Genomic DNA, 13,039 nt, shown 5'->3' with positions numbered 1-13,039 from the left:
TAAGCAAACTAGACGCATGGGTTTGCCTTCGAATTCTATGAATTCTTCTCATCTTTCTTGACCGAGTTTTCTGTAACTCGATCAATTATTATTATTCTTTTATTTTTATTTTTTTTTGAGTGAGGATGCGGGCCGCCAGTTGCCCATCCCTGGTCTAGGGTCTATACTCAGGGGTTAGGGTCTATGTCTAGGGTCTATACTCAGGAGTTAGGGTCTATGTCTAGGGTCTATACTCAGGGGTTAGGGTCTATGTCTAGGGTCTATACTCAGGGGTTAGGGTCTATGTCTAGGGTCTATACTCAGGGGTTAGGGTCTATGTCTAGGGTCTATACTCAGGGGTTAGGGTCTATGTCTAGGGTCTATACTCAGGGGTTAGGGTCTATGTCTAGGGTCTATATTCAGGGGTTAGGGTTTATGTCTAGGGTCTACGTACTTGGGGGGCAGGGTGTCTATGTCCCTGATCTCCCTGGAGACGGTCATGGTGTATCCGTCGATCACGTAGAAGTGTTCCTTCCCAAACAGCAGCAGGCCCTCGCTAGTGTCGAGGCCCTGGACCCGCGCGGACCGGTACATGTGCTGGATCTGGAGGTATTTAAACACATAGGAGTTAGTATGTTGAGAACACACTACAGTTAATTACATATATACAAGTATCCAATACATTTGTAAGGAGTTGTTTATGTAATAATTATTTTAAAGGGCACCAATTGCTATTCTATAGCAATACATTACAAGAGGTAATCTTCTAAGTGAGTCCCAGACAAAGGGTTGGGTTATGACAGTGTAGTAGTAGTTCTCTCCGTCTCTCCCTCCGAAGGCCATACCTTCTCTCCCTCCTCGAGGAGGCGCAGCAGGGAGGTGTTGTCGGTCCTCTCCTCCTCCTCAGGTCCTCCTGCCTCCAGCAGCTGGTCCTGGGTCAGATCCTGGCTGTCCTCGTCTCCCCCGTCTGCCGTGGAGCGAGACCGCTTCAGAGGAGCCTTGACCAGACCTGTTCAGACCAGGAACATCAGGGTTACAACTGGTTTATGACCCGTCCAGATGAGTAACATCTGGTAAAAACTGGTTATGACCTGCTGTTAGCTAAAGGTTTAAACTGGTGTGTTACCTGCTCAAACCAGTGGCAACAGGTTAAAACAATCCTCGACTAGACTTGCTCAGACCATTTTGTAAAAGGTTAAGGCTGGTTCATAAGAAACCATAACTTGAAACATATGGACCCAAACCTGATTTGTTGAACCCAAGGTCTTTTGTGTCATGAAGACCCCATAAAATAAGCCCTCCAGACACTTTTTTCGTTGATAATCGACTATAGAAATTGCCCGCGAATGCCCGGAGCAATGTAACAGCGCAACTGTCACAAGTCGATTACCGGCTACCGTAAATATTATAATAAAGGCACCAACAAATTTAACTTAACAATCTCCCCTCTTGATACTTGTCTTTTTAACATTTGTTGGCACCTCTATTATATTATTTACGGTAGCCGGTAATCGACATGTGATTTCTTTCTGGAAACATGGAACTACCGGTAAGGCACAGACTTGGAAAACAGTAATTTTTAATAAACTCCCAGTACGCTAACTAAGTTGTTGATGCTTTGTTTTATGTGTAGGGACCCTAGTAATGCTACAACAGAGGTTTGGTGCTATTTTGAGCAATATTAGTGGTACATTTATTTTTGATTTGGAAGCGTTCACACTGCCCCTAGCCTAGCCAATAACATGGAAGCCATTTGGGCTGTTACATTGCTCCGGGCATTCACGGGCAAGCTCTATACTCGATTATCAACTCAATAGTATCTGGAGGGCTTATTTTATGGGTCTTCATGCCGAAAAAGACCCTGGGTTAAATTTACACTTTAAGGTGATATATGTTTGTCCTGACCTTTGACCCTGGCGATGGTGTCCTCTCCGTGCTCGGGCTCTGTGTGGTTGGTCTCCCCGGGGGCGCTGGGCTCCAGGGAGTGCTGGTACATGCCCGGGTTTCCAGACAGCAGCCTCATGTAGTACTCCTTACTGTCCGCACTGATGGCACGCCGGTACCGCTGGGGCTTCTGAATCTACACATACGGTGTTAAAGATCCCATATAATGCCCTTTTTAGGGTTAATAATTGCATTCGGGGGTACTACTAGGGTAACATGCCTGTATGTTACAAAAACCCCTTATCATTCTCATACTGTTAATTTCTGCAAAACCTATCATGTCGCTTTAAGGCCCCCCTTCCGAGCAGCCCAGTCTGCTGTGATTGGTCAGCACGCCCACTCTGTTCTGATTAGTCGAACGCTTTGCGAATTTGTCTGTAAATACCCAACCCAGAGAAGTTGTAAACATTTCGGTAGCCGGGAAGCAGGGCTTCTGCACTTCAGCACCGCCCACTGCACTTCTCTTACGAAAGTAAAGTTTGAGCGCAAACGGGCTGTTTCACACACTTATTGAGGGGCGTTCTCGATGGGGACGGGGTAAGGTTGTGTTAAGTACCTGAGTGGAGTTGGGGGGGGGGGGGGGGGGGGGTGACAGTACCTGTGTGGAGTTGGGGGGGTTGGGCTCCGGCTCCGGGACGAAGGGGTAGTGAATGTAGAACATGTCGTTGCGGACCATCTTCTTCCTCATGCGGCAGGGCCCCTCCGTCATCTCCAGGACAAACTTGTCGAGGTGGGAGCCGATGGGCGGGCCCCAGAGACCCCGCTCTCTAAGCAGCTCGTACTCGATACCAGCCCACTCCTCCGTCACGTACTTCAGACAGGTCTGCTGTCGCTGGAAGGAGAGGAATAGCGCTACATTCAAAACACACCTTCTTCTGTTTGAGGGCCTTCAATCTGGCCTAGCCCCCTCACCCCAAAACGTGCTATCTACATTTTACATTACATATACATTTAACAGAGGCTTTTATCCAAAGCGACTTAAAATAAGTACATTTGTCAGAAGAAGGAGAAACAAAATATCACTGTCGGTACAGTAAGGATGTTCATAGAACCACTCACAATGGCTAGGTTAACCCATTCCCCGGATACAACAAAGATAGCTAGGATAAAGTGCTGCGCAAGTAGCACGTAGGACGTACGACATACAATAAGTCTATCTACACTTTATATAATTGTCAAGATCAGCCACACTACATTCCTCTTTTCAAACCAATCCCCCTCCGGAGGAGGTGGATGCTACATCTAATACAGATCGCCTCGTTGTCTAGATAGAATCTCTTGCAGAAGTCTTGTTAAGTCACATACCAAGCTCATGGGTTGCTGGTCGTCAACCAATAGAAAGCAAGGGGGGTGTCGCATGTTAATGTTGTGAATCTAGATATAACCTCAATATTTATCTTGTGCCTTAACAGGGGCTTTGAGTAGTGTGTTATCTCCTGATGCTCCTAGAGCTGGATGTTTGTGTAGTGTTTGTAGTGTTTAGTGCATGTGTGTGTAGTGTTTATAGTCTGTGGTGTACAAGTATGCAGTGTGTGTGTGTGCAGTGTGTAGTGTGTTAACTCCTGATGCTACTAGTACTGGGTGTGTGTGAGTAGTGTTTATAGTGTGTAACGTGTATTTAGTGTGTGTGTGTCGTGTATATAGTGTGTAGTATTTGGGTAGTGTATAGTGTGTCTGTAGTGTGTAGTGTATATAGTGTGTGTAGTGTAGTGTGTAGTATGTGTTACCTCCTGATGCTCCTTAAACTGTATGGACAGCAGGTCTCTCACCACGGCGATGTGGGTAAACATCCACTGGAAGGTTTCCTGGTGACACAACAACACGCATAAATACCAACAACGTGTGTGTGTGTGTGTGTGTGTGTGTGTGTGTGTGTGTGTGTGTGTGTGTGTGTGTGTGCGTGTGCGTGTGTACCTGGGCAGACAGCTGGTTCTTGTTGAGGCTGGGGTCTTTCTTGTGGCGACGGACCCCAGTGAGTTTCGAAAGACCGAACCCACTGCTGACCCTCGACAGCTTTGATTGGCTGGCCGGAGTCACGGCCTCACCTCGACCAATCAGCTTCTTCTCTTGGGCTGAGTGAGAGAAACAACTTAATGTAATACACGTCATCTTTTTTGGGAACAAAATACATGACACATGATGCATTGACAACTCAACCATTGTGTGCGTCGATAGTGTGTCTTTATCTGTGTGCATGGTATGCATGGAGTGTATGCATGGAGTGTCCCCTCACCCAGTTGGTTCTGCCAGCTCCTGAGGGCCAGCTCCTCCAGGGCGGGCCGGGCGGTGGACACGTCCACGTGGCCCCGGTCGTTGGAGGGCAGGGACACCTTGAAGATGTCCTCCAGCATGCTTCGCTTACTGTGCATCAGCTCGGTCCACACACGGGCCACCGCCTTCAGGAGCAGCTGGCGGCCTGACACACACACACACACACACACACACACACACACACACACACACACACACACACACACACACACACACACACACACACACACACACACACACACACACACACACACACACACACGTGAGGCCTGGTGAAATGCTTAATGGCCCCAAACAAACACCTGTGTCCTGCTGTGTACGAGAGGTACCTTCGCTGACTTCCTGGTTACTGCTTGCGTCTGATTGGTTCTCAGCCGGCATCATCACATGCCAGGTGGTCATGCGAGCTTCTGCCTCCAGACCGAAACCCTCCACACCGCTAAACACAGACACACGCATACATATGTTTGTACCAATTCATGTGCAAGCGTGTATGTATGTATGTGTGTATGTGTGTATGATAAGTATATACGTGCATGTGTGTTTGCTTGTGTTACCTGCCGGTATGCAGACAGATGAAGCAATGAGCTAGGCAGGCTATAAACTCCTGGTCGTGGTTGCCGGGCCCCAGCACCAGGTTCCGGTTGACTGTGAGCACCCTGAGGGCGTCCAGCAGGGCCACCTGCTGGGCCACGGTCTTGTGAGGCCTGCAGAGCTGGAACAGCACGGTGCGGTTCAGACTGTGGTACACCGAGTCCAGAGACACGCCCTGCGACCGCCGCTTGGACTGATGAGAGGGGGAGGGAGAGGTGCATAACTATCATCCTCCAACACCAAACAACCAGTTTAAAATGAAAAGCCTTTTAAAGATGCCTTCTCTGGCCCCCTCCTGTTAGACAATTTTGTAATTTAGAGGGAGGGCTACATTAGTGTTCATTAGTGTCAGTGTGTTTATAGAGCAAAGAGTTCCCCCCGAGCTATATTTACCTGTGCTATAAAGAGTTACCTGTGCTATAAAGAGTTACCTGTGCTATAAAGAGTTACCTGTGCTATAAAGAGTTACCTGTGCTATAAAGAGTTACCTGTGCTATAAAGAGTTACCTTGGCTATAAAGAGTTACCTGTGCTATAAAGAGTTACCTGTGCTATAAAGAGTTACCTGTGCTATAAAGAGCTACTTATGCTATAAAGAGTTACCTGAGCTATAAAGAGTTACCTGTGCTATAAAGAGTTACCTGTTCTATAAAGAGCTACTTATGCTATAAAGAGTTACCTGTGCTATAAAGAGTTAACTGTGCTATCATGTTTAACCTGTGCTATAAAGAGTTACCTGTGCTATAAAGAGTAACCTGTCCTAAAAGAGCTACATCTTCTATAAATAGTTATCTGTCCTATAAAGAGCTACAGCTTCAATACAGTTACCTGTGCTATAAAGAGTTACCCGTTTTATAAAGAGTTAATTATGCTATAAAAAGTGACCTGTTTTATGAATAGTTACCTGTCCTATAAAGTGCTACCTGTGCTTTAAAGTTACCTGTTTTATAGATACCTGTCCTATAAAGATCTACCTGTACTATAAAGAGTTACCTGTCCTACAAAGAGCTACCTGTGCTATAAAGAGTTACCTGTGCTATAAAGAGTTACCTGTGCTATAAAGAGTTACCTGTTTTATAAAGAGTTTCCTGTGCTATAAGAGTTACCTGTTTTATGAATAGTTACCTGTGCTATAAATAGCTACCTGTGCTTTAAAGAGTTACCTGTTTTATAAATAGTGACCTGTGCTATAGAGTTACCTGTTTTATAAAGAGTTACCTGTGCTCTAGTTACCTCTGCTATAAAGAGTTACCTGTGCTCTAGTTACCTCTGCTATAAAGAGCTACCTGTGCTCTAGTTATCTGTCCTATAAGGAGATACTAGTGCTATAAAGAGTTGGCCGTGCTCTAGTTACCTGTGCTATAAAGAGTTGGCCGTGCTCTAGCTACCTGTGCTATAAAGAGTTACCTCTGCTATAAAGAGTGACCTGTGCTATAAAGAGTAACCTGTGCTCTAGTTACCTGTCCTATGAGCTGCACTATAAAGTCCACCACCAGCTTGGAGTCCTTGTTGAAGATGCCCTGCCACAGCTTGTCCACCACACGCTGGCTGAAGTAGAAGATGTTGTGGACCAGCGTCTGGTAGCTGCCGCCACTACTGACGGCCAGGGAGGAGTCCTCACCTGGTCGGAAGAGGAGAAGGAGGAGTTATGCTCGCCCTTCCTTATAACATGAGATCAGGGCTGCAAAGGTGTCATCAAGTTAACAAGTACTCATCAAGCAGACCACAAGACGATCCTTGTCTAGAGGATTTTTTCTGACATCTTATGAATATATCATGTATGATATCGAATGTCATTATTGGCAAAGTTTTGAAGCAGAAGATATGAATTTGTAAAAAAAATAAAGCCTACACCGCAGTCGTGCATTGCTGTGATGGCATAAAGTAGTATTTTAGTGAATCTGGCTGGCCTGAATTGCTGGGGTTACCCCCGCATTTGACCAATGTGTTAGAAGTTCAGTTAGTGCTGAGCAGCAAAGCGCTGCTTGTGAAGTGTACATTTTCAATATCAAATCTATATTAGCATTAATAATAATAACTGTAGTAATGTTTTACCGAGGAGTAGGTCAGCTGCCAGCAGGTGGTCCATGACTCCATCCAGGATGAACGACTGGAATTCCTTCTGCTGGGTCCTGGTGGAACGCTCCGGAGACGCCTGTCAGGGAGATCCACAATGCTCAGAACCCATCCTCACACCATCCTCACACCAGGTGACATAGACCACAGCTCAGAACCTCACACACAGATCTTTTGCCGTCTTTCATACCACTCCGCAAGTAGTCCGGTAACTTATCAACCCCAGCGTACTCGGTTGCTAAGCGCCGTCAACGTCTTTGGCAGACTATTTCTCTGCTGATCAACACTACGAATACTGGTAACAAATAAATTGCAAAAAGTTTTGGCAAGTAGCCGTGTAATAGGAGGGATAATGGCTCTCAAACCAGCCCAAAAAAAATGCAACAAAGCCTTTTTGCTTCTGCGTATAAAGAATCTTAAATATTAATAACACAATAACACATTAATAACACTTTATACATGCAGTACGGACGTTATATTACTAGTAATAATACTAATAATCCCTAAGTGAACCACTGCTAATTCCTGGATGGGAAACACATTAAGCTCACAAGAACTGAAAGTTCACACCTTGTGGAGTGAACTTTCTTAGAGTCAACAAAACAAAAGTTACAGCAAACAGGGAAATCTTAACTGTAATGTGAAACTAAGTGCAAGACAACTGCTGCAGTTCAATGTTTCCATCCCAGGAGAAAGATCTAGTATCTTCAGGGCCTTGCTGTACTATAAATGTAATGTCCTAAAGTGTTGACCCTTCTCCAGTAGGGTGAGCGCCTCACCTCCAGCAGCAGGTCCAGTACAGGGGTCTGCTTGGTGGCCGGGGTGGTGCACAGGTTGTCCATGATCAGCACCCTCATGAAGTCAAACACGTACTTCTTGGCGGGGTGGTTGGTCAGGTAGGTCTTAGATCCCACATTGCAATACTCAGACTGGCTCCGGTTCATCCCAGAGTCTCCGGCAAAGCCCTTGAACTCCTCTGTAGGAGACCCCGTCTCGTCGTCTAGATCACTCACCTGAATGGAGTGAAATAACACGTGTTGCTGCATCTAGAAACGGTATTCTGCATGGCAGGGTGGATAATCAACTCCAAACAACTCCATCTGCAACTTTAGTACCGTTATTTAGTTTTTTCATCTAGAAGAATAACACACAACACACATGAAATGGTACCGGCTTGCAACCTGTATCTGCTTCGAAACTCAAACAAAACAAAACCATGACCCCCCAGATATAACCCTGCATTGACCTTAATGTTGCAAAATTAAGATTTTTTTTGAAGTTTGTGTCTGATGTTGAGGGTTAGTGGTTAGGGGACAGGTGTAAGGGGGCCTTTCATTCAGGACATCTTGCAAACTCATCATCTCAGAGTACGGTCTTATGTTGTGTTAGGTTTAGAGGTTGTGGTTAGGTTAGAGTTAAGGATTCACTTTTTGATTGAGGTAATGTTTTTAACCTACCATCTCTGAGTAGGGTCTGATGGAGAGGGCTAGGGGTTAGGGGTCTAGTGTAAATTAGCCCTATCATAGTAGGGTCTGACGGCAAGAGTTAGGTCTAGGGGTAAGCGTCAGGGTTTGAGATTAGTGTAAACATACCCTCTCGGAGTAGGGTCTGAAGTTGAGTTAGAGCTAGGGGTTAGCGTTAGGGTTTTAGTGTAAACATACCATCTCAGAGTAGGGTCTGATGTTGAAGGGGAAGACGCTGGCTGCCAGAGCACACAGGAACTCTGAGCTGTGCCACATGGGTGTGAGGTCAGGCACGTTGTGGTACATGTACCTGAAGAACTGCATGAGGGTGATGGGGTATTCCCTGAGCCAAGACCCCTCCTCAGACTGCCAGGGCTGGAGAGACACACGCAAACAGGAGGATTTAGCTAGCCAGAAATTAGGTGTCAGATTAAATAATATTTAAGCATATATATACATTTATAAACCTAGATACATAAACACACATGTATACGTGTGTGTGTGTGTGTGTGTGTGTGTGTGTGTGTGTGTGTGTGTGTGTGTGTGTGTGTGTGTGTGTGTGTGTGTGTGTGTGTGTGTGTGTGTGTGTGTGTGTGTGTGTGTGTGCCAGTGGAGACTTCTCCAGTGAGGAGGTAGGAAGATCCTCCTTAACATGTTGAGAATAAAAAATGTAGATAGGGTAACCAAGCTGTCTGAAAGGGTGGTGTAACCGTGGAGCAACAAACGCCGTTATTCTGAAATCACTTAAAAAATATCCCGTTTGGCATGACCAGGTCACTGATATCTTTGCAACGCAAACAGCGAGGAGTCCCTCAATCTTAATTGGCTTAACACCATGACCAACATTCTGAAACATCCATTAACAACTTTAGTGTCACATACTTATGCCACCATACTCCACTAACCAAGCACGAAGTCCTTCCTCCCTCACTTTAAAAACCACCAGCCATCAGTGAGTGAGTGAGTGAGTGAGTGAGTGAGTGAGTGAGTGAGTGAGTGAGTGTACCAGGTTCAGCATGCTACGCAGCATGGCCAGCAGCAGGAAGGCTGCCTCGGTGCAGACGTTCTGCAGGGAACCCACATGGGCCGCCCCGCTGGACGCAGGGACCCCGAAGATAAAGGTCCAGATGGAGTCCAGGTCGAACTGAGGAGAACACAATAACACACACTGTGAATAGAGGTCAGATCATACACACTAATACAGGGCATAACCCATCATACACGATAGCACATGTCTGAATCCGGCTTAAAACTGAGGACACACAAAGATCGTAGCAGAGTGAAGGGCTGTACTGACTTGTGCCTGGAGGCTGTCAGGCATCTCAGTAACAGGCTGCTGCAGGAAAAGGGCCATCAGTAGGAAGTAGATCTCGGGGACGTTGGTGTGTTTTGGCAGCAGAGCCTGCAGGACCGGAAAGCCAGAGAAGTGACAGGCGTCTCGGTTGATCTCTCGCAGCGTTGAGCGCCCACCAGCACTCCTGCCCACGTTGAAACCTGGAGGAAGCAATGGGGACTTAGCATTAGGCTGGCCCAAATACCAGACCAATATCTTAATGTTCAGTGAAGAAAAGATAAAGAAAAGTTCATTCATAATGCGTATCTTTCCCTGCCTGTAAACGCAGCATCCGGAGACCACTACCGCAGAATCACGTTTTTAACAATTTATCATTTTCTAAAGTGGTTCAATTGGTTAAAGGTCCCATAGCATGCTGCTTTATGGATGTTTTTTTATATAGTTGTTAAGGGGCCCCTAATACAGTATTTGAAGATGTTCAAGAAATTCAGCCTTGGTGCAGAATTACAGCCACTACGAGCCAGACCCACAATGAGCTTTCCACAAATGACGTTTTTTAGAGGTGGGTCAAGGTGGAAGTTGGGGGTTTGGCCCTGAGCAGCTTGCGGCCACGGTACCATAGTGTTTACAGTGGATGTATTGCAATGGCTCGGATTCATAATATCATCCGGAACTTTTGGCCGTGTTCTGCAAATATTCTAGAACACTCCGGGGGCTCCGGCGGGAGTTCTGGAGCTCTATATCTAAATAATATAATATTGGATTAGTCACTGCGACTAGCGTGGACATGACCAACAATCTCCCCATCGGCATGATTGAAACTCTCCACATGCCCCGACTTGTAATGACTTTCACCTCTTTCGATGCTTTTATCCTCCCCTTGGAAAAAAGCAGTGAAGTGGAGCAGAAAGATCGCCATGTCTGTACCGGAGTTCCAAGTGCGGGGGGTGACGTATATCATTCGCGTCGAGAGCAGCGACGAGCTGTAGTTCACAAAGCGGCCTTACACAGAACCTAACATTATCAAACTTCTTCGTGAATTTTTTTAGTTTTCTTTGCATGAAAACTTCCATTGAAACCCATTCATATTTTTCGAACTCATAGGTCCCATGGGCTCTACCGGAAGGGGCATGACTTTGTCACGATGACATATGGGGCCAAATTCCAAGTCGGCGCGCCTGAGCTTGGTTTTTTCAAAATGCGGAGCAGGATGCCTCTTGCTCGTTTTACACCTAACGCCTTTTCTAGCCACTGGGGGACCATAGGCAGGCTAAGGGTACTCATATTGTTAGAAAACCTCATAAAGTGACATTTTCATGCCATGGGACCTTTAAACAAATGTGTTACTTTAAGAATACAAAATAGCAAAACAACAATATCACTTTAGTGGCTTTGGGATCTACTCCTCAGTCCGGGTTTGCCGTCTTCTTTTGGAAAAATTCTGCCGAATCAGGATCGCTTTAACTCACTTTATTTGGTAATGTTTTTGACTAGTCTCTATGAAGCAAAAGGAGGGGAATTGTATGAGCATGCGTGGAGGAAGGATGCGTTACCTGGAGCGTTCTAGCCCCCTGGGCTATGTGTTGTGACTTATCTACTGGGCAGGCGTTTACTCAGTTATGTGCTCTGATTGGCTAAGCATGGTGCTGAACTCCCGCCCCCCTGGATACCCATATGTGTCTTTATGCTGTCCCTTGCGGCTATGTGTTGGCATTGCAACTTTGTTTGTGGCTATGTGCGGGAATTACACTTGTTCTTGTGGCCTTGAATGTAAATGTAAATGCAAATGTAAATGGACTGCATTTATATAGCGCTTTTCTGACCATCGGCCACCCAAAGCGCTTTACAATGTTGCCTCACATTCACCATTCACGCACACATTCACACACCGACGGCGGAGTCAACCATGCAAGGCGACAGCCAGCTCGTCGGGAGCTAACAGGGTTAGGTGCCTTGCTCAAGGACACCTCGACACTCAGCTAGGAGGAGCCGGGGATTGAACCAGCAACCTTCAGGTTACCAGCCAACCCGCTCTACCTCCTGAGCTACTGCCGCCCTTGAGCGTCTGGGTCTCTCGAACATCTTGACTGCTCATATCTCTAGAATTTACACATGATGAATGGCCTCCTTTATGAGCTGGACGCCTCCCTAGGCTCCGGATCCCTCCTTAGCATGGGAAAGAAGCCTCTTCTAATTGGCAAGGGCATATGTGGCCTTGGTATGAATGTGTGAATTATGTTACAGGTTCGACTTGGTTAAGGCAGAGTTTCAGAACACCCACATTTTCCACATTTTCCAAACGATAATCACAAAGCAAAAATATGGTTTGAAATTGTTAACGGCAGGACTAGCGCTATTTACCCGGGGATAAATCACAAAGGCACGTATTTGAATGTGTTCATAAAACAACACAATGCTAATATCCAAATACCGAATTGAGATTGGAATACTTACGTGAAGAACAAACATCAGAATATTCTAATATACGGGCTCAGCCCTACTTAGTGTTAGCTGACATTAGTGCTCGACAATTTGCTAGCATTAGCTTAATAGCACCACAAAGGGCCTGAGGCTAGAGTGACTCAGTGGCACCTATTCTGAGCCACTAAGAACTATTCAGAGATAATCTGCGTCTGCTGCTGTCCTTACAGTTTGGATTTAATGTTCAGTGTTTACATATGGACAGCTACAGAGAGCAGTAGAAAACGACCCACACTTGGTTTACTCTTTAAATGGGGGATATCATGCTTTTACTACTTTTCCCTTTGATCTAGAGTGTTAAATGACATGTACTTATACATGCTTTACGTCTGCTAAACTAGAAAAATCTAAATCTGAGCCAGGGGGAGTATTCTCTCCCTCCGAGAACTCCCCTCGATAAGTGTTGAAACAGCTCGCTTGCCCTCAATCTTTAATTCCGTAACAGTGTGACGTTCAGACTGTGCAGTGGGCGGTGCTGAAGTGCAGAAGTCCCGCTTCCCGTCTACCCGCAATGTTTACAACTTCTCTGGGGTGTAAATTTGCTGATACACGCATTTTTCTTACCAGTGTCTGCTCAAAGCGCTTTACCCAACATTCACACATTCACCACACATTCACACACCAACGGCGGAGTCAGCCATGCAAGGCGACAGCCAGCTCGTCCGAAGCAGTCAGGGAGAGGTGTCTTCCTCAGGGACACCTCGACACTCAGCTAGGAGGTAGGGCTGGGCAATATACTGGTAGTAAAATGTGAGCAGTTGGTAACAAAAAAAAGAATAATGGCTCTGTTATTTGGAGTTATTTCGGGTTTAGGATTCAAGACGAACAGCAAAACAACGTGATTTGTAAAGCGTGCAGGAAACAGGTTACGAAAAAAGGTGGAAACACTACAAATCTCTTAAGTCACCTGCAGCAGAACCAGCGACTGCTGTATGAAG

At 46.0% G+C, this 13,039-nt stretch overlaps 1 protein-coding gene across 3 annotated transcripts in view; it reads right to left on the bottom strand.

The window, feature by feature from the left end:
• Positions 1-13,039, bottom strand: part of wdfy3 (WD repeat and FYVE domain containing 3) — an 87,268-nt gene that overhangs the window by 26,725 nt on the left and 47,504 nt on the right. For all 3 annotated transcript variants that reach the window (XM_060065789.1, XM_060065790.1, XM_060065791.1), the window contains 15 exons: positions 9,624-9,820; positions 9,333-9,470; positions 8,525-8,701; positions 7,643-7,876; positions 6,843-6,942; positions 6,248-6,408; positions 4,752-4,981; positions 4,524-4,633; positions 4,157-4,339; positions 3,838-3,995; positions 3,651-3,728; positions 2,522-2,755; positions 1,885-2,059; positions 825-988; positions 434-582 (listed from right to left, as the gene is read on the bottom strand). In XM_060065789.1, the coding sequence (XP_059921772.1) occupies positions 434-582; positions 825-988; positions 1,885-2,059; positions 2,522-2,755; positions 3,651-3,728; positions 3,838-3,995; positions 4,157-4,339; positions 4,524-4,633; positions 4,752-4,981; positions 6,248-6,408; positions 6,843-6,942; positions 7,643-7,876; positions 8,525-8,701; positions 9,333-9,470; positions 9,624-9,820 (2,488 nt within the window). The remainder of the gene's footprint in view (positions 1-433; positions 583-824; positions 989-1,884; positions 2,060-2,521; positions 2,756-3,650; positions 3,729-3,837; positions 3,996-4,156; positions 4,340-4,523; positions 4,634-4,751; positions 4,982-6,247; positions 6,409-6,842; positions 6,943-7,642; positions 7,877-8,524; positions 8,702-9,332; positions 9,471-9,623; positions 9,821-13,039) is intronic.

The sequence above is a fragment of the Gadus macrocephalus genome, chromosome 11, assembly GCF_031168955.1.
Source record: "Gadus macrocephalus chromosome 11, ASM3116895v1".
Classification (NCBI taxonomy): Eukaryota; Metazoa; Chordata; class Actinopteri; order Gadiformes; family Gadidae; genus Gadus; species Gadus macrocephalus.
The sequence above is the reverse complement of the archived record's forward strand: the minus strand, read 5'-3'. Positions and strand labels throughout refer to the sequence as shown.